This window comes from Rattus norvegicus, chromosome 10, assembly GCF_021556685.1.
Source record: "Rattus norvegicus strain SHRSP/BbbUtx chromosome 10, alternate assembly SHRSP_T2T, whole genome shotgun sequence".
NCBI lineage: Eukaryota > Metazoa > Chordata > Mammalia > Rodentia > Muridae > Rattus > Rattus norvegicus.
In genome coordinates this window covers 6,867,423-6,889,110 of record NC_141543.1, presented here as the reverse complement: position 1 = coordinate 6,889,110, position 21,688 = coordinate 6,867,423, and the positions used below count along the sequence as shown (strand labels likewise).

General features: G+C 42.0%; 1 protein-coding gene across 14 annotated transcripts in view; it reads right to left on the bottom strand.

The window, feature by feature from the left end:
- Marf1 (meiosis regulator and mRNA stability factor 1) overlaps positions 1–21,688 on the bottom strand; it is a 44,681-nt gene that overhangs the window by 19,262 nt on the left and 3,731 nt on the right. For 4 of the 14 annotated variants that reach the window (XM_087569608.1, XM_087569607.1, XM_087569606.1 and 1 more), the window contains 15 exons: positions 20,685–20,886; positions 18,930–19,616; positions 18,033–18,204; positions 16,213–16,439; positions 14,204–14,321; positions 13,278–13,450; positions 10,231–10,656; positions 9,902–10,059; positions 9,657–9,815; positions 8,271–8,460; positions 6,658–6,836; positions 5,487–5,567; positions 1,177–1,413; positions 971–1,090; positions 255–430 (listed from right to left, as the gene is read on the bottom strand). In XM_087569608.1, the coding sequence (XP_087425734.1) occupies positions 255–430; positions 971–1,090; positions 1,177–1,413; positions 5,487–5,567; positions 6,658–6,836; positions 8,271–8,460; positions 9,657–9,815; positions 9,902–10,059; positions 10,231–10,656; positions 13,278–13,450; positions 14,204–14,321; positions 16,213–16,439; positions 18,033–18,204; positions 18,930–19,616; positions 20,685–20,825 (3,244 nt within the window). In that variant the 5' untranslated portion in view covers positions 20,826–20,886. Of the gene's footprint in view, positions 1–254; positions 431–970; positions 1,091–1,176; positions 1,414–5,486; positions 5,568–6,657; positions 6,837–8,270; positions 8,461–9,656; positions 9,816–9,901; positions 10,060–10,230; positions 10,657–13,277; positions 13,451–14,203; positions 14,322–16,212; positions 16,440–18,032; positions 18,205–18,929; positions 19,617–19,966; positions 20,032–20,684; positions 20,887–21,688 lie in introns of all 14 variants that reach the window. The other 10 variants (XM_087569610.1, XM_087569612.1, XM_087569617.1 and 7 more) reach the window with 8 other exon arrangements.

The following is a 21,688-nucleotide window of genomic DNA, read 5'->3' as shown; positions in this document are numbered from 1 at the left end:
GGTGTTCAAACTCAGGTTTTCAGGCTTCATGGTGGGTACATTTACTTTCTGAGCCATCTTGCTGGCCCAATTTTGGCATCTTCAGAAGTCAGGTTCTACCAAGTCCTTAACATCTGGGAAGTTTTAAGATTAGTGGAGATACTTTGGTGAAAATGGTGCTACTGTTTGAAATCAAAGCCAGAGAGAGCTTCATCCTGTCCTCCCTGTAGACAGGTGGGAGCTTAAGGCTCAATCCCTGACACAGGCCCACCTACCAGTGTTGGGAGGTGGGGGCTTGTTGTGAATCCACTTCACTACTTTGACGCCATTCTGAGCAGTGGCAATGTTCACTCCTGGAATGCAGGTGATGAAGTGCTCTAAGGGGACACCTTTGTCTCTGTCTTGCGTAATTTCTAGGTCACCAAACTCCGCAGCATAGCAATCTGGAAAGCTGAAGGGATGAATGGTTAAGTGAGAATAAGGAAAAGGGCAGGAAAATGGCAGTGCAGGCAGAGCAGCAGGCTTTAACCAGTGTATCTTGTGAGAAGTAGCTGCTGGACACGTTCTAATAGCTGTAGAAATCCCTGGGCAGTGTTCAGTAGGGAATTAGATAAAGCACTGTGGGTTGTCAAGGCCACTAAATCTCGAGTTGGCCTTTGTCTGTGGCCCAGAGTAGTTCAATATACTCTAATGATTGAACTGCTTTCCAGCCGTGGCACCTGAACACAGGTGAAAAGATGTACTCTCATGGCACTTGTGCAGTTTTCCAATTGGAAGCATCTCTTTCCTGCTATGAAGAAACTGTTCTCACTTTTATGTTTGTGAAATCCAACATAGACCCAGTTGCTTGCTGAAATACCAAGTGCATGATTCATTTCTCAAAGTTTCAACCCTAGGACAGAGCCCTGCTTCTAATCCTTGCTTCCATCAGTAGGCAGACTTCAGGAATGGCCCCACAAGCACTCCACTCCCAATGGCTAATATGGCTCACCTCAGCAAAGGCACAGTGCCCTCGTGGGTCTGCAGGAGACTATGAACTTGAGGTGCGAACACTTTCAAAGAGAGAACCACAAAAGGAACCTTGTAAGAGTCTGGATCAAATACAAGTTCGCTGCAGGAAAGACAGCAAACAGTGAGCTGAGTTCTCAGGAGTGAAAAGCATTCCCTGTTCACACTTTTTGGAGTGCCTTGATGTACCTGAAGTCCTTGTTCGAGCAGTGCTGCTTGCACACAGATTCGTGATACTCCAACTCTTCAAAGAGAACTGGGCTGCAGTTTGTAGAGGAGCCATCATGTGACTGGGAAGAGCCCAGTGGGCTCTGGCGGGCCTGGTTACTGGGTAAGAGACACACTAGTCGCCCATTTCCCTGTTCACGGATTGCAATCATGTCTGTTAATTTATATAAATCAGACACATTTAACTTGTGTCCATACCTAAGAACAGGAAAGAGATGTTGGTTTAGAATGCTTTTCTTTGATTATGTAGACAAACCAGACCAGTTTAATAATACAACACAGAATGGCTTTCCCATCTCACCAAGAGTAAAATGAAACTATTGACTGAGCTCACTCACTCACTCTTGAAGCCACATGGCTCCCTGCTGACTACAACAGTACTACCATTTCATAGCTCTTTCCCATGCCAGTGTCCAAGATGCTCTCAACATGTGTCACCTCCAACCACTGCCCCCTGAAATGTGCTCCTTTTGAGACCTGTTTGCACCACACTGACCTCAACTTTGGACCACTGTCCTCTGTATCTGGACTCAACCCTGACCTGGAACTGCTATAGCTGGAGCATATTGGCCAGAGCTCTGTATTCAAACAGATTTGAATTTATATGCAGCCTCTGTCTGCTTCAGCCTTTCATAAACTTAATTAAGATACACAACCAGTTTTGAGTCTCAATTTTGCTGACTTTAAATATTGCGATAACTTGCATCACACCTCCTAAATAAATGAGGGCTGAGTATGATTAGGCCTGGGTATTAGTAATTCCTTCCTAACTCTCCAGGTTCTATTCCTAGTGTCCTACATCCATCAAGCTTCTTCCCTACCAACACCAGTCCCTGGAGTCTCCCACATAGGGAGATATGCATTCTCTCTGTGCTCTCTTATTCTTGGTCTTAAACTCCTTTAGAGTGGAAATAACTAACCTCTCATGATTGACATCTATTCAGGCTCTAGTCTCTTCTTCCTGTCCCTAAGTCCTCAAACCTCATCCCTGACTCTCCCCAGTGTCTGGCATGTTCTCTTTCCACACACTTTCCTTACTTACCCTTACCCTCTGGGACCTTGCTTGACTCTTTGGCCTTCCATCAGCGCTCCCTCCCTCTTCTGGTTCTGATTCCCTGCCCATCATAAACAATGCCTCTTCAACAAATAGCAGCTATTACTTTCAGAGCCAGCATCTTTCACACAGAGCCTACAAAATAGCACTCCAACTCTCTATCTTGAGACTCCAAGGATGCCCTAGAACTTTTATGTCCAAAACCAAGACCAAACACAACGTTCTACTCAACAAACTGCTTCCTGTTTAACTGTCCCACGTTTTATACTGCCATCTTGCTTTCTACCCAACACCAGTCCTTTAAAAAAAGGACTGTCTTTAAAAATTATTCTTTAATGTGTATACATGTTTTGCTTACATGTATGTCTGTGCACCACATGTGTACAGTACCCTTGGAGATCAGAAAAGGGCATCGGATCCACTAGAGATAAGTAGAGATAAGTAGGTGTTAGCCACCATGTGGGTCCTGGGAATTGAATCTGGGTCTACTGCAAGAGCAGCCAGTGTTCCTCCTAACTGCTGAGCCATCTCTCTAGTTCAGTGGTTCTCAACCTTAATGCTGTGACCCTTTAATACATATAGTTCCTCATGTTGTACTGACCCCAACCCATAAGATTATTTTTGTTACTACTTCATAACTGTAATCTTGCTACTGTTATGAATTGCAATGTAAATATCTGATATGCAGGATACCTGGTATGTTACCCCTCTGAAAGGGTCATTTAACCCCCAAAGGGGTCACTACACACAGGTTGAGAACCTCTACTCTAGCCCATCTACCATCCATCCATCTATAAATCCATCCATCCATCCACTTACTTAATTTTTGAGAGCCATCTGATGTCTGGCCTTGCACAGCTGATTATGTCTCTCAAACTCCTCTGGCCTCCACACCCAAATGCTGGCCACCAGGCCTCAAAGAGGCTTACAATTTTGTGGCACACAGTTCTTCGTAGTCCAATTACATCAGCACAAAATTGGGACTGGTGTAGAACTTTGCTTCTTTTATTCCTCTCCTTGAGAACAGTTCTTACAACCATACCTCTCTCTTTCCCTCCTTTCTCTAATCCACACAAGGACTCACTCAGAGTAACTGCCTTACTCCCCATGCTGCCTGGACCTCTGAAGCACTCTCTCATCCCTATACCTCCTTTTGATTGCCATTTCTATTTGATTCACAGAAGAATTTGTGAGAACTTCTTTTTCCTTCTAAGAAACTCTTTGGATACAGAACAAATGCAAATCTGTATTTTCTGCAGTGCCTCAGCTTTTCATTCCAAAAGACCTGCTCTGCATCTACTTTACACTGGAAACTGAAGATTCTCATTCCTGTCTAAAGTATGGAGCAAGCTCACAAATGCCACTGGAACAGTAATAAACTACTATGCAAAATAAAATATGGAAGACAGCTTTAGAAGCTATGATGATCTGAAAGAAAATGGTCCCCCTAAGCTCTTACCAAGTGGCACTATTCAGAAGTGTGGCCTTGTTGGAGAAGTCGTGGCCTTGTGAGAGTAAGTACATCACTGGGGATAGGCTTTGAGGTTTCAGATGCTCAAACCAGGCCGTGTGTGTGTGTGTGTGTGTGTGTGTGTGTGTGTGTGTGTGTGTGTGTGTGTGTTTCTTCTTGTAAACTGGATGTGACACTCTCAAGCTCCTTCTCCAGTACCATGGTTCCCACTATGACAATAATGGACTATAAATCAATTCCAATTAAATGTTTTCTTTTTTAAGAGCCGCCATAGTCACGGTGTCTCTTCACAGCAATAGAAACCCTACCTAAGACAGAAGTTGCTAAGCAGAATAAAGGGAGTGGTGACCTCAGGGCAAGACCCTCACCCACCTAAACTTCCACTTTGTGAAAAGAAACTAAAAAGTAAAAAGGAATTAAAATAAAATTTACAGACAGGCATTAATCCCAGCACTCAGAAGGCAGAGGCTGGTTGATCTTTGAGTTTGAGGTTAGCTTGGTCAACAGAGTGAGTCGCAGAAAGCTAGGCTTAGGAAGAAAGAAATCACTGAAAACAGAAAGCTGGTGAAAATGTAACTGAATAAGGGGACCATTTTCCAGGCCCAGGAAACAGCAGAATTTGGCAGCTTTGGTCACATGGTTCTTACTTAGACTCAAGGATAGAAGAAAGTTATTGCCAAGACTAAGGAACACAACTAAAGTCAAGCATATGTCAGGAGTGTCTCTGCATGAAGGAATAAAAATGCCATGGTGTGAAGCTGACACCTGGATTATGTGGAGACCCCAAAATATTGGAGATGCCAAAGCCATGAGATACTTTCTGAGGAAACCTGCTAAGAGTGGGTGGAACCAGCCCAAGAGAAAGAAGTGTACTGCAGTCAACAAAGCAGAAAGAAGTTTGAGATCTGAAGAACATTTTGACATCAGACACGGAGATGCGGAGTTTTGAGTTTGGACAGCTGGTTTTCAGTCTTGCTTTGGTGCAGTATTTCCTCATTATATCCTATTCTCCCATTTGGAAGAGTAAGGTATAATCTGTGCCACTGTATGTTAGAAGTGTGCGATCTGCCTTTTAGCTTGATTTTCCAGATTACAGTTAAAAGAGATTGCCATGAATATCAGAGACTTTAAACAGTGGAGTGTTGAGATTGTGAAAGACTTTGGGGACTTTTGAAGTTGGAGTAAATGCATTTTGCATTATGATATGGCTGCAAGTCTATGGCGGGCAGGGAGTAGAATGTAGTGGTTTGAATAAAAATGGCCCCTATATATGTCCTTGTTGGAATAAGTATGCCCTTGTCAGAAACAGGTGTGTCAACTAAGGGTAGACTTCGAGGTTTCAGAATCTCAAGCCAGGTCCAACGTCTATCTTCCTGCTGCCCAGGGATTCAGATGTAGAACTCTCAGCTACCTCTCTCTAGCACCATGTCTGCCTGCATGCAACCATAACGACAACAGACTAAACCTCTGAAGCTGTAAGTCAGCCCCAATTCAATGTTTTCCTTTAGAAGATCTGCCATTGTCAAGGTATCTCTTCACAGCAAGAAAACCCTAACCATGACAGGAACTTAAGTCTAAATTTGTTTTAAAAAGTTGTTAAAAAAATGTTAGGTTCATTTCCAGTCTAAACAGCACAATCTGCTTTTCTTTCCCTGGTGAGAAGCTCCTTAAGGGTGAGCATGGCAGCTTTTTTGCCTGAAATTTACCAATCACTAGTGCATCAACAGAACAATAAAAGGAACTTACTTCTTTTCATAGATGTCTATAAATTTAAAGAGAGGCAAACAACAGGCAGGAGCATCCTGAAGAATAGACATTGTTTCTGTACTGTGGGACAAAATCCATGAGTTAAAGTGCAGGCCACTCCCATATATTACAAAGTATAATTTTTAAAGATTCATAAAATTAACATAATGTCAACAAAGTAAACTTACTAGTTTCTGTATGTTACAGTTTACTTTTCAGAAAAGTTAAAAGGAAAATCAAAAGGATTTTTGGGACAAGCCATGAAAAATGATAAATTCATTCCCTGGGATTCCCTGGGACTCAGAAACAGCATGTCACATATCTGTGTAGCAGAAAATCATGGGCTATCCTAAGGACAGGGGACACAAACACTGTACTTTTAACTCAAAGCAAAGGAAGAATAGCTTGAATTATCTCTTGCCATATGTGGATTATGTGTTAGATGGATGGGACCGGAATTTCTACAGGTGAGTAGACATGTAACTGGACAAAGTATCATCTTCATTACCCTTTACAAAAAATGGTACTAAAAATACTCAAAGACAAACAAAAAGTGAACCCATTAAGGTGATTAGCCAGGAGCCACAGAATTAGTGGTTTTTCTCCATTTCTCTTCTTTCCCCAAACACTGCAAAAACCTGAGTATTATTTTTATTCTAAGAAACAACAACAAACAAAAAATACCCACAACTTTAAGTACTAGCCAAGTACAAATCACAGAGAAGACCCCTGATCTTCCCAAACTCAGGGTGAATCTTATTTCACTCGCTCCCCAGAGCAGCACGAGGACCTGCTATATTACGAGTTGCAAAATCCTTCACTGACTCGGTCAGCAGAAAGACTCTGCACAGGAATTCTGAGGCAGACTGTGGTACACTTTTCAGGATTCTGTGCTTTATTCTAGAGGTCTGCGAGTCTTAGAACCTGTTCTGGGTGTGCAGCATGCTACTTCACTCCCAAGGGCCTGCCAAGTTCAAGCTGTGTTTGGCTTTTGCTTAATGACTGGGAACAAAAGGCAGAGGGCAGATTTCAAACCCCATCAATTCACAATAAACATTACTGAATATAGGAGGAATGGGAATGTGATAAAATATATTTTTATTATTTTCAAACCATCTGAAGGTCAAGTTGTTATGTCCTGAAGTAAATGGCTAGGATGCTGTTTTTTTACCTTAGTAAAGAGAGTGACTTGTTGGCAGCTCCTGTGGAGAGTGACACCAGTATCTTCTTGCTGCCAATTTTGTATCTGTGGAGGCTGTTCACAGCACAGATTGCGTCATGCAGGTTTCTCATCTGCACGATGGCTTTGAGCTGGTAATCAGTATGGGGACTGAGCTCAACACTCTTCACCTACAACAGGACAAAATAAAACACCACTACCAGTATCTACCTAGAGCCTGTCAGCTTCAAAAGTTAAAGTGAACTGTTAGGAAATATGTTAGCAGATGGTTAACACAAGGTTAACTTGTCTGAATGAGATATTGCAAGTGACAAAGTGAAAGTGATCTTCAAAGAAGCTATCCTGGCCAGTCTGCCTTTTTGCTTACATTACCATTCTCAGAGGCAGACTCAGAGTTTCTCCAATGCTGCAAAATATCAGGTCTATAGAAGGGTTTTGTTTGTTTGTTTGTTTTATAAGTAAGCTGGGTATACTGAGATGTAGCCAACATTCTTTTAGACCAGTGGATCTCCACCTGTAGGTCAAGCCCCTTTGGTATTCAAACAACCCTTTCACAGGAGTGTCATATCAGATGTCTTACATATCAGATATTTACATTATGATTCATAACAGTAGCAAAATTAGTTACGAAGAAGTAGCAATGAAATGATTTTAGGGTTGGGAGTCACCACAACATGAGGAGCTGCATTAAAGGATCAGTCTTAAGAAGATTGAGAATCACTGGTTTAGACTTTCTGTATTTCTGCATGTAGCTCTAAAAGCAAGTTCTTTTATCTATGACAGGCACTTCTCATGGCTAGTTTTATTTTCTATGGGGTGATGTCATAAAAACTGTGTTCTATATTTCTCTTTTGGTTTAAGACTTATATTTATATGAGTACACTGAGGCTATCTTCAGACACACCAGAAGAGGGCATCAGATCACATTATGGATGGTTGTGAGCCACCATGAGGTTGCTGAGAATTGAACTCAGGACCTCTGGAAGAGCAGTCAGTGCTCTTAACTGCTGAGTCATCTCTCCAGCCCCCTCTATATTTCTTCTAACACACAGAAGGACATAGAAGTTCAAACCTGCCCAGCCATTCCCATGTCCCAGTTATGGCTATGTGTCCAATTAGGCCCTCTGGCATTGAGCTCTACCAGTTCAATAAAACCAGCAAGGACAGGAAGTGGGGCAACGGGTGGGATTGTACAGCTGGAGAAAGAGCTAAACAGTTAAGAGCTTACACCACTGTCTTTCCCTGGTCTTTCAGAGGACCAGAGTTCAGTCAAAGCATCCATACTGGGCAGCTTAAAACCACCTGAAACTTTGGCTCCAAGAGATCTGACACCTCTAGCCTCCAAGGGCACCCATATATATGTGCACACACCCCACACAAATACATCCATATAACTAATTTAAAACTAAATCTCTTTTAAAAAACAAAAGAGTGAAGCTGAGTATTGTGGATTATGCCTTTCATCATAACAACTGGGAGGTTGAGGCAGAAAGACTCTTACATGTTTGAAGCCAGTCTGAGCTCAGAGTTGAGATTCTGTCTTGAAAATAAAACCCACTCCCAAAATTCCAAACCAATTACCCAAATAACAAGACTTAAGTTACCTGGCCATGCTTGGAGAAGGCTTCTTGGAGGAGCTGCTGTAGCTCCTTCCGGGACAGCCTGTAGTCCACATTGCTGACCTGGATGTCAACACCATTTGCAAATGGGTCTGAGCAGTCAGCAGCGCTACTGGGATTGGCAATGTTGAAAGCAAGTGGCGAGGCGGTGTTCAAAAGGTTTGGAGACATACTCCTGGAGAGAACACATAAGAGATGAACCATTCTATGGTCTGAGGTTCTGTTACTCTCATTTTGTCAGAAGCTACTGATGAAGAGATTTTCCTATTTGATTTTGGAATGTGTTTTACCTTAAACCTATACTGATCTAGGCTTAATGTCTAAAGTACACGTGAACCTCAATAAAAAAATTATTCAATATCAAATGTTATTTCACAGAAATATTTAAAGCAAAAAGGAATAAATGTTCCTTAGGAAGCCTTGCTGAATTGAAATTCTACTCCAAGCATTTTTTTAATCTTACAAATTTAGCCTCTAATGCTTAATTTTAACCTCCTCTGACTGAAGGCAGGCTCTAGTGTCAACCGTTACACCAGAAATTATACATTTCCTTTCTGTAGTACTTTTTAAAAAAATTTTGGAGGGGTTGGGGATTTAGCTCAGTGGTAGAGCGCTTGCCTAGGAAGCGCAAGGCCCTGGGTTCGGTCCCCAGCTCCGAAAAAAAGAACCAAAAAAAAAAAAAAAAAAAAAAACTTTTGGAGACAGAGACTCACTATATAGCTTTTGCTGTCCTGAAATTCACTATGTAGACCAAGCTGGACTCCATCTCCCAGAGATTTAAGATCACTATCTCTCAAACGCTAGGATCAACAATGTGCAAAACTGTACTTGGCTTTTGCAGTGATCTTAACTACAGAAAATGCAGTGTGAGAACAGGTCTTTATAGCAGCCCGTCTGCCAATTCTCACAAAGTGGGTTTCCAGCAGCCTTCTACGAAGTGCCATATTATGAGCAGCCAATGCACATCTCACTTTGGCTTCCCTGAACAAAAACAGTGTAAGGCACTATTTGCCTAGTTGGTTGTATTCCAGGTCTTGATAAGTTACGAAGGCTGGCCTTGAACTGATCAGGCTTGTGAGCCTCTTGCCTCAGCCTCCCAAATTCTGAAAATACAGGCGTGCATACCACAGTTGACCATGAGGACATCCTAATGCTCTTCCCTGTTCACATGGACTCACCTAGCTTTCCAAATGGAGAGGACAACGGAGGAAAGCACTGCCCTGGAATACAGCTATGGCGGCCTGAAGGGGAGGGCCTGGGAATATCAGCTATAGTGGTCTGAAGGGAGGGCTGGCAGTGAGAGTCTCTAACTCAGTGATCTAGAACCTTCCTGTTGCATAGCCATCCCATGGGTGAAAAAGCTGAACTTACCTCGGAGACCAAGACTGAGAGCTGAACAGAGGACTGACTTGCCTTGAGGCGATCAGCTGGCTGAATGCAGATGGGTAGCTTATTTGGAAGACAGTCCCCTCTCTCTTTTTCTTCTGTGCAGGAGAGCTGGCAATGCTCTGGGAACTGAGGTTCTCTTTTCTAGCAGGAGCAAGAATTTAAGAATAATGTCACAGGTCTCCATAATTTCACAGAAGCAACTCCTACAAAAGAAAAACTGGACATACTTTTGACTGCTTCTGTGAAGTGTCTCCCTCACACCTGTGTTTTTCAGTGTGGGCACTGAAGCGGTTGGGCCACTGTTAGGCAGTGTGGCCAGGCTCCCATGGCCTTGCTGATGGTCACGGATTCTATTGCCAGACTTTGGTTCCATTCGGCACAGCTCCTGTCAAGATGCAAGTACAGCAGCCTTAAACCTCGGTACCTCAGATGAGTGAGATTCTACACAGAGTAAAATGACAAGTAAGAGGGTACAGCAGGAGCCAGCAGGCCCAGAGCGCACAGAAAGAAACCAAAGCTGCCATAAGCTTCAGAAAGCGAGAGAGGTCAAAATTACCTGTAAACCTTTAAAGTTTGTGTTTTTTGTAGCAGATCCAGAATTTGCCTGCAACCCTTTCCCAGGCATGGCTTTGGCACTGGGTGACTGTTCACCTGTGTCTTTGATGAGGCACAGTTTTGTGTTCTTGACTTTTTTGGGAGACTTTGCTTTATCAACAACAGCATTCGAACTCTTGGCTTCAAAGCATTCTCTATGCTTTGGAGTAAAGGATACAATGATCCTGTTGCCAAAGACATCTTCATTTTCCATTCGCTTCTGGGCCCGCTCTGCGCTGTCTTGGTTTATAAAGCGGAGAATAGCGCTGCAGCCTGTGATACTTAGCACCTTGCCACCACAGTTATCAGAGAGGCGCCTGAGCCTGTTGCTGATGCTCTTGCCATCTTTATTTGCCGGCAGGTTATAAACATAGAGTAGAGTGTGGCACTGCATGCATAGGAAGAAAAGTGTTAGATCATGTTTAGTCTAAAGTATACATTCAATTTCAAAACCAGAACAAGTGCTATTTCCACTGCAGCTAATACACAAGAGGAAAGAACAGCAACTTTGATGGGAGAGGGTAAACCTATTCAGTGTAATGTCATTCCCAATAATCAGCTAGGCACAGCTATAGTGAGAAATTCCATCTCTATTCAATGTCCAGAAAATGTCAACCTAGACACTGGTGCCTGGGGTGAGGAGGGAACACCAATGACCAGCAGACATCACATGGAAACCATTGCAAACTGAAGGTACAACCAGTGAATATTAAAAATCAATGAAATGTACTTGTTGGTCAATAGCCTATATAACTTTTGTGATTAGAACCCTTCCAGATAACCTGGAATGCATGCCTCAGAAATAAAACAACTCAAATGCTAGGAAAATGAAGATAATTGTGCAGAGACTAAAACTGGGAGCCACAGAAAAATATTCAAGGGCACCAACAGCAAAAGAAAAGGAGATTTGCTTAAAAAAAAAAAAAAGGTTTAGTAAGTTCAACTACATATGGACATAGTACTTTTTAACCTGTCACATGTCTCAAGGAGATATCTGTACTCCTCAATGTTAAGAGTAGGCATCAATACCACTTTCTTGGATGACAAGAAAGACTTTACCTGTGACTTCTAACCCAGACCTACCACAGCTGAGAATGTATGCTCCAAAGCCTCCCTGGATGAGCTACTTTGTAGAAACATGTCTGGTAATAGGCAGACTGCTTAAACAAACCAATGGCCAGCCACGCATGCTATCAGTCTGTGCTCATTTTTGCTTATTTTGGTTTTCGAGACAGACAGGGTTTCTCTGTGGTTGCCCTGGCTGTCCTGAAAGTAGCTCTGTAGACCAGGCTAGCCTCAAGCTCAACAGATCTGTCTGCCTCTGCCTGCTGAGTCCTGGGATTAAAGGCATGCGCTGCCACTACCCAGCTTGTCAATCAGCATTCTAATGGGAGATTCATACCAATATTTTATGTGGTCACAGAAATGCACCCATTTCTGTGCATTTATGATATTAAGTTATGATATTGTATTATGATTGAAGAAAAAAGACATGTGACAATTTTTTTTTAACATTTGGAGAACAACACTAACCTATAAACAGTAGTCCCCTCAAGGTAGGCCGGTGAGGTTCTGTGCTCTAAATGTTGTTTTTGTTTTTATACTGACATTACTTTTGTATTGGGAACTTCCTTTTTACATGGGTTGTGTCAACCAGTCATCAATAAAACCTCACTCTTTCCTGTGACACCTGCAACTCAAAGCCCAGGCAAAGCTAGCACAACTTATTAAAGGGCTGGGCTGAAACACAGGATAGAAAAGCTATGCCATTACCACTGGTGAATGAGAAACCATCCCACATGACTGAATATTTTGGATAATTGGTCTTTTTAAATCATAAGACATCCCACATGGGCAAGCTCTCTGCCAAAATACAACTGATTCAATGGCCATGTACAGTTAGAGAGCACAAGACAGATATAGAAGGCAGGTAATGCAGCTCTGGCCACAGGTCCCCAAATCACAAGTGATTAGAAAAGAGGCTCAAAAGGCTGCAGTAGGCTGTGATGCTATCCCTTGGACTACAATCTGCAACCTCCAACTGGGAATCATCCCTCACATGGTTTTGATTAGGATAGACCCTGGGCTTGCTGGCATCTGGTACTAGCAGGAAACACTAACTTCTACCTCATTCTGTGATGACACTGGATGCCATCCTTCTTGTTTTTGAGATAAGATCTCTTCATGCAGCCCAGGTTAGCCTGGAACTTGTGAGACACTGCTTCTAACTTGTAAATGTTGAGATTATGAGATTATAAGTACATGTCCCAAGTACTGAGTTGGACATGATCTTTTATAAAACACATCTGCAACCATAGTTATTTTATTAAATTATATAGTAAAAATGCATTTAATGTATGGGGTTGTCATTCTCCTGGTGCACCTACATGGAAGTCTTTTTCATCAGTGTTAGAATTTCTTTCTGAGTTATACATGCATTCCCCCAACAGTATACACATGACTCAGCACTGTGTCAATCATCCTTATCCCAAATCAATTCTAGCAGAAATGTTGAGCCTGGGAATGTGTTCACACTCTCCTAATATATGTGCCCTATAACACCCAATGACATGCATGCATGACAAGAAACACACTGAAAAGAAGCAGTTTTTTCAGCTTAGGAAAAAAAATTCCCCGAGATGGGCAATTGCTCTGTTATCTGAAGGCAGACACACAAGTGTGTGAGGTCTTGCCATGTTCTTTACTCATAATGCCTGAAGCAAATGATGCTTCTTCCACTGTCTCATCCATTAGACATAAAGTGCCTCTAGGCTTGGGGACAATGGCAAGTCCTATCTCTGAGTAAAGTTGGCTCTCTAAGCCATTAAAAGAAAACTCATCTGTACCTGTTCAAGACAAGACTTTGTGGTTTTAAAGCTTATTTCAAACTGTAATCAACCTCTCAAAAAAAAACAACACCCCTGGACTTGCCCTTACCAAGCAAGGGCAGTCTCTCAGCCTCCAAAATCTATCACTAGGAAACAACAAAAGCAACAGAAACCCACTCACAGGAATCTTCAGTGGTAACCTGGGGGGTAGATCGGAAATGAACTCTTCAAATCTGATCAGCTGGTTAGCATGATGTAACAAGGCTTCAGAGGCCTGGTTTTTATGTACCAAAATGATGTGGAAACCATGCCGGTGCCTGAGATCACTGAGTTCTAATGCAAAATTAACATCAGCTAAAAGAAAAAAAAACCAAACAAACCAGTATTAGAAACATTCAACCGAGACAGCCCTGGACAGCTAGTGCCATGTCCAAGACAGGCAGGCCTGGCTCAGGGTCAGTCACTCTCCCCTTTTTGAACAGGAGCACATTTTCTCATGGAGAGTTAAACATGACAGGGCAGTCATATTACACACCCAAGACTTGGTTACCTTCTACTATTAACAGGGAGGAGGTATTAACATGTTGGGGAAACACAAATCTGAAAATTATTCATCTTGTACTTTTTAAGTTATAATACTGGGGGTTGGGGATTTGGCTCAGTGGCAGAGTGCTTGCCTAGGAAGCGCAAGGCCCTGGGTTCGGTCCCCAGCTCCGGAAAAAAAAAAAAAAAAAAAAAGTTATAATACTGAGGGAGGGGAAGCACCCACTCTCATATACACACAACATAAAACAAACCATTTTCTTGAATAAACTGGCCCTTCAATAATTCATGGAGAAAACTAAAAATTTAGAGTTTTTCAGTTAAGTGTTCTCTATGTATCCCAGGCCAGCCCTGCATGCTCGATCCTCCTGCCTTAGCCTCCTACACACTGAGATTATAGTGGTAATCCACACCAGGCTGTAGACTCAGTCATTTCTCTAAATAGCTGCAAGCAATCATCACTGCATGCCCCGTGTTCGCATCTTTGTGGTTCTCTGGCTTGTCATTTCTGGTAATTCCCATTGAATCAGTGTGGATAAAACCAACAGATACTTTGACACTTACTTGACACAAGAACCACAGTAGCTGGAGCAGTGTGCGTATTTGCAAACCTTCGCAGGCTCTGACGGAGTTTATCATCAGCAGCATTCTTTGCGGTAGCGTTTATGTGAGCAACAGTTACCTGTGATCATTTATCAAAAGGATCATTGAACAAGAGCTAGGGTCAGAAACTGCCACACATTTGGCCCACAGTTCTTAAAAGCAAAGATCTCACTGTGCAGCCCAGACTAGCCTTAAATTCTTGATCCTCCTGCTTAGCCTCCAGAATACTGGGTTTATGGAAATGCCATAACACCTACCCCTAGTAGATAACACACAAGGAAAGAAGCTCTTCCATTATTATTGTTGGCAATGGGAAGCTTACAACTGGATTTCAACTTCAGAACTAGTTCTCCATATAAAAAGTGGAGAAATTACTGTCATTTCTTTCATTTCTAATTGCTTAAACGTTTTTCTCCCTAGGAAGCACAGGTAGTCAACTTCCATGTCACCAAGCTTTCCATGATATATTTTGTCCACAATCTGCAAGTGGTAAGGTTAGGTGCACCGTGAGTTCCATTTTATCACCGGTCTGTCATCTACTATCTGTAGCCTACAGATCTGGGTTGCATGACAGATGGAAGAGAGAATTACATCCCTGAGGAAGCCAAAAATACTGACTCTTGTTAAGACTTTTTTTTTTCTTCTCTTTTTTCTTTTTTTCGGAGCTGGGGACCGAACCCAGGGCCTTGCACTTGCTAGGCAAGCGCTCTACCACTGAGCTAAATCCCCAACCCCCTCTTGTTAAGACTTAAACAAAGCTGTATCCAAAGCAAAGCACCTCAACCACATATAATTTTCATTTAGATTTGACAGTTTGTGTAAGTATGTATATCATAGGATATATAGTATATATCTGTGTGTTGCATATAAAAGATAGAATTCTATGCAAAATACGAAATGTTAATGGCATTATTTATTCAAAAGTCAAAACATTTGGATTCTATTTTAACTTCTCAGCAGACTTTGAGGTCAGACTGCCTTGATTTGTTTTTAAATATTTATTTTTTATGTATACAGTGTTCTACCTGCATGTTTGCCTACAGACCAGAAGAAGGCACCGGATCCCATTACAGATGGCTGTGAGCCACAATGTGGTTGCTGGGAATGAACTCAGGACCTCTGGAAGAGCAGCCAGTGCTCTTAACCACTGAGCCATCCCTCTAGCCCCAGCCTACCTTGATTTAAATTTTTGTTCTTAATGCTGTACATGATGGTGTGTGCCTTTAATATCAGCACTTAGGAAACAGAAATAGGCAGATCTCTGTGAACTGAAGGCTACGGTCATCTACATACCAACTTCTAGGCCAGAAAGGGTGATCTGCTAAGACTTTTGTCTCTAAATAAATATTCTAATTCTTTCATTTATTGGCAGTACAATCACAAAGAAGTGGTTTACTTCTTAGATCTTCAATTACATCTACAAATACTACATCTATTCTGCATGCCTAGTTAACAGAGCAGGTAAAGCAGACAGCAGACGTGCAGTCGCTACAGTGCATAGTGTCAAGATACAAGCAGCGTTACTGAAAGATCAAATGTTTAAATTTCAGCATTCTAGGAAAAACTGTGTGCAGCTTTCTATCTTTTGAAAACAGCATAAAAAAAAAAAAAATCACTCAACCAAACTGGAATTGGAATTTTAAACACAATTCCCCAAATAATCACAGATACTTTTTCTGCTAACACAGCAAATTAACATTTTAAAAAATTTCATTATTTTAAATTTTGTATGCTTGTGGGTGTTTTGCCTGCATGTATGTCTGTGTACCACATGTGTGCCTGGCATCTACAGAGGCCAGAAGAGGGTGTCGGATGCCTGGGACTGAAGTTACATACAGATGGCTGTTAGCCGCCTTGTGGGTTCTGGGAACTAACTCCAGCCCTCTGGAAGTCAGGGCAGAGAAACTGCTCTGGCCCTCAGCAGTTTACAAAGCTTAAAACAAACAAACAACAACAACAAAAAGCCTTACCTGACAATTATTCAGCTCTTGAATGACTTCCTTGTTCTCTTTACTGATGTCACACACACAGATAAACTCTGCTTCTCTGTGTCCTCTAAAAAACTTCTCACGGATTCTCTGTACAACAGTTGTTGCTGACCGGCCAGAGGGGACTGAGCAGTTTTCAATATCCCAGAAAACACCAATGGGGGGGAGGGTCTCCAGCACCTGTCCAGTGACTGCAACTTCTGGTGACCCTTAAGAAATGTTAGTACTTTGAGTTACACAAAGTGCAAAAGAAACAGCTAAATTACAATAGGTAATTTCCCAACACTCTAAATAACAGAAACATCAAATTATTGCTTGCCGTTAAGTATAAGGATACCAACTTCACTGGCTAACTTAAGGAGCAGCAGTGACATTCCCAGTGACATACTGAGACCACTTCTATTTTCAGTAGCAAGAAACCATCTCCAGCTGGCCCATGGTATCTCTCCAATGATGACCAGAAACTAAGTGGATGCTAAGGTCCCTGGACCTGCTTCCACCTCAGTATAGGCTTGGCTTCCTGTTGGGTAGGGAAGACATTGAAAAGACCAGAAAAGAGAAACTAGCACTGCTTCTCATTTGAAACTACTCTGGTACATTAATGTACATCTGGCTTAACCTTTCAGATATGTTCTCAATAAAATGTCACAGTAACTGCTTTTTAGGGAAATGATTTTGACTGAGAACACTCAGGTTTCAAATACTATTAATAACAGCACTACATCCAGGCAGTGGTGATACACGCCTTTTAATCCTAGCACTTGGGAAGCATAAGCAGGGAGGTCTCTTAAGTTTATCGTCAGCCTGGTCTACAGATCTAGTTCCAGGACAGCCAGGGCTACACTGTCCTGAAAACAAAACAAAACAAAACAACAACAACAATCAAGACACTACTAAATTTTTCTAAACACTAAAAATGTGTAGGAAGCATTAAGAACTGAAGCTGAGTTCAAGCATAATAGCACAAGTCTTTAATCCCAGCACTCAGGAAGCAGAGGCAGGTGGACCTCTTTGAGTTTGGGGCCAGCCTGGTCTATACAGAGCGTTCCAGGACAGTCAGGGCTACAGAGAGACCCTACCCTGTCTCAAAAAACAAAACCAAACATACAACGCAAGTGAGCACTTAATCTAATAGACTCCCCATTTTCCTATACAGATTCTGGTCTCAAACAGCCTCAACCCAACAAAGGCCTATAATCAAAAATATTTTTGCCAAATGAGAAAAAGTAAGTCTCACATATACTTTTAAAACACAAATGCACCCTTAGAATCACAAGGAAGTTTTTAGAGGCAATTAAATACAACATTTGTGTCAAATATTGAAAACAACTCAAATGGAGGCTGTAAAGATGTGTAAGAACACTTGCTGCAGGTTGGAGAGATGGCTCAGTGGTTAAGAGCACCGACTGCTCTTCCAGAGGTCCTTAGTTCAAATCCCAGCAACCACATGGTAGCTCACAACCATCTGCAATGACATCTGATGCCCTCTTCTGGTGTCTGAAGACAGCTACAGTGTTACTTATATTTAATAAATAAACGAATCTTTAAAAAAAACAAAACAAAACAAAACACTTGCTGCTCTTGCAGAGAGCATTTGTTCAGTTCCTAGCATAGACATGGTGACTGATGATCTTCTGTAACTCCACTTCCAGGGGATCCAGTGCCCTCCTTTGGCCTCCAGAAGCAGCAGGTGCATTCAGTAGGTTTACACACATGCATGCAAAACACCGTACACATAAAATAAAAACAAAGCTGGGTTGGGGGGACTTAAATGCACCTTTTAATGCTACACCATTATTTACCAAATTTAGAAGCAGCTTTGCCTAGACTGGTTGCCAACAACGAGGTCTCCTTTTCCATCCCTTTTGTTCCACAGCGATTACACAGAGGAACAGCTCGAGGTGCAGGCTGAGTACTTGGAGGTGGTATATTTGGCCAGATTTTAGCAGCATCAATTATACTATTTCTTGCTGGCTGTTTCAATTAAAAAAAAAAAAAAAAAAAGGAAGATGTTTTCGACACATCAATACTGAACTCATACAACTGAAACATCATTCTAAACTTTTCACCTTCTGACCTGCTGACCTCTGATAAAGCTTATTTTCAAACAGTCTTTATCAGAACAATCAGCTACCAATCCAGTTTCATCTCAAGAAGGAACTTGAAATGATCAGGAACCTGTTCAAATGCTCAACCTGGGACATGTATCTGATGTGAAGGAGAGCTTACACGCACCTCCCATAAATGGCAGAAGAGCTTTTCTTTGAACACTAGTGTGATTGGAGTCAAGTTTCAAGTTCCTCATACTACAAAAAAGACAATGTGTACTTACTTTCCTGCTGAGAAAGGCCCCATGTATAAACTAAACTTAAGTTATAAGAATTCAACTAACCGCATCCTAGAGAAGGGCGAAACAGATCACAGACTGCAAAGCTAAGGTGTCCTGTAGGACATGACTTTCTTATGACCAGAGGCTCTAAAAGCACAGGCTAAACACATCAACTACACTGCTCTTTTTTTTGGAAGGCCTCCCATTTTACCCTTTGCATCTTTCAGCCCCAGAAGCAGCTATCCTGAGGGAGTGTGATCCACATCATGAAGAAATCTTCAACCCAGTGTGCAATAAAGATATGGTAAGATAAAGCCATTTAACAGAACCAAACCTCATCTCCCCCAGATAAAGAATAAAAGATACAGACCTTGTTTAGACAGTCTTCACAGTAAAGTGAGCCTTTTAAACAAACCGGAGGTGCCACATTTAGGTGGAGAGAGTTGGTGCACAAGTGAGGTGTAAGCTCTGAATGGGAAAGGTGCTCTTCCAAATGCCCAGGAGCCTCACTTGGGAAATCAGAGCAGGGGAAATAGCCAGCAGAGGTACAGCCCTGGAGAGTCTGGAACTGATGCAGCTTGTGTACATTACTGCGACATGACTGGAAATGGAACTTCCCACAACACGACAGGTGCTTGCAGGAAGGTAGGTTACTGTCTACACACATGCTGGGGAGGTCACTCGCAAGGCCCACCAAGTTGTTCCTAGCTGAGGCATTCTGCAATGAAGACACGGACTGGAAAGCAAAATCTGACCCTACTTGACACGTGACTGTCCCAGTGCTTGGTGAGTCTAATAGTGAGCCTGTGTGAATCAAGCTCCCAGAACGTCCACTACTGCCACTGCCACCACCAAAAGGCATGGGTGAAGTAGAGGGTTCATTAGGGCAATGAGCACAGCAGCTTACTTTGGGAATAGCTGAGAGCTGTACTTTAGGTTGCTGAAGAGAATGAATATCAGGAAGGGGAACTGCTGGGAAAAATTTAGAGCCAACATGAAGGGGAGATGGTATATCCTTTAACTCCACAGCAGCTTTCTTGTTCTCCATGTACTCTTTCTGAGGAGAGATCAGAACACAGGTGAGTGTTTGGAGCCACTGTGTTTTGTTCTTTCATACACTACTTCATTAAAAAATGGAAAATAACGTTCAACTCTCTTTATACCATTTAGTCATAACTGAAGAAATAGAACAGCATCCAGCTAAGACAAGGGACAACCTTAAGAAAGGTCTGCAGGATGTCAACTAAAGAAAACATACAACTAAACACTATGTTTGTCAGAATCTTGGTGCAGTCAGGCAGAAGGGTCTGTTTTAGCAAGACAGATTAACTATCAGACCTCAGAGACTATATATAAAACTTCTTGCTTCAAAGCACTGTCTAAAGAAGAAAATGGAGATATGCAAACCATGATTTCACAGCCAGCATTCAAGGAAGGTGGTTTATAAGCAGGCGGCTTCCTTTCATTTATTCCTGTAAATGGTGAGTAATAGGTTTTAGTAGGGTTTTCCTTAAAGGAGGAGACTGGTATACCAATCACTATGAATGACACCTGCCATTGCCCAAAAGAGCCCACATGTGCTGCTGATAGCACTGAGGAAACACTGAAGTCTTAATGCAGCTTTTATACTGTGGTCAGTGCAAAGATACAGTGATTAGAACTATCCATTCTCAGTTCAAACTCAGCACCACCAAAAAGGAATGAAATCCTGAACAAAAATGTATTGTCAATCTTTTCTAATTCATAAGAGGGTGACCCAGGGGCAATGGTCACACCTATCTGTAATCCTGGACTTTGGGAGGCCAAGGAAGAAGGATCATTAATTCAAAGCCAACCTGAACTATATAAAGAAAACTTATCTCCAAAGCCACTTAAGAAAGTATAGTTAAATACAATTTATTTTATACTTTTCATTGATTTTACTATGCAAGCTTTGGAACTTGGGACTTTAATAAGGAGTCAAATTCCCAATTTTAATCACCTAAAACCTCTGCCACTCAGAGTAGAATTCTGAGTTGAACAAGTGTGTTCTTAATGAGTGAGTGAGTGTAAACTGGCTGGAGAGATTGTCTAGACCACCTGTACTCATTGTCTATCCAATGTGCCATGTCCTGCACATAGTTACCGTTTGGGAACTAAGAGGCAATGTCTGCTCAGGAAGAGAAAAGCAACCAGAGAATTTCCAAAGCCACGGCTTAGCATCGTTATTTTGGTGTAACCATCCAAGTGTTCTGCTGCAAGGGTTCTCAGTTCCGTTCCCTTCCATCACATAGCCAGACAATATGGTTCAACATTCTTTCATCTTTCTTTTCTTTCATTCTTCCACCCTGTTAAAAATGAGTCAACATCTATGTTACTTCTTTGCACAAGTACCCATTTTATAATGTTAAAGTATGAGACCACAGCTGTGCTCATGGTGCAACAGCTCTCAAAGAGTCAGACCTCAAAGAACAAAGATAGCATGGATATCACAGCTCACTACAGGCTTCTAAAATTTGGTAAGCTTGGTAGATTGTAACTCTATAAATTTGATTTAGAAAAAAAAAAAAAAAACGAACCTATGATCTGAGGCTGGGAGATGGTTGAAAAAAGTATCTGCTATACGAAAATCAGGATCTGAATTCAAATCCCCAGCCCTTTTATAAAAGACAGGCACGCAACTAACTGCAGCACTGAGAAAGAAGCAGCAGCCAGATCTGTAGAATTTAATGGCTACCCTGCCCAGCCAAATCAATCAACTCCAGGTTCAGTGACAGACTCAAAAACTAAAGTGGGGAGGAGCCATTGACAAGGCTCAGTGGTTAAAGTTGACTGCCTCCAAGCCTGACAAACTTAGTTCTATTCCTGAGATCACCATATCGGAGAGAACGGACTCCCACAAGTTGTCCTCTAACTTCCATACTTATGCCATGGCGTGTGTATACACACCACACACACACACACACACACACACACACACACACACACACACACACACACACACAAATGTAATTTTAAAAAACATTAGAGAATAATGAGAAAGATATCCAACAACCACCTTTGGTCTCTACATGAATGTACATATGTGCTTGTGCACCTGCATGCCTGCACATGTGCATACACCCACATGAACATCTCCATACACCACAC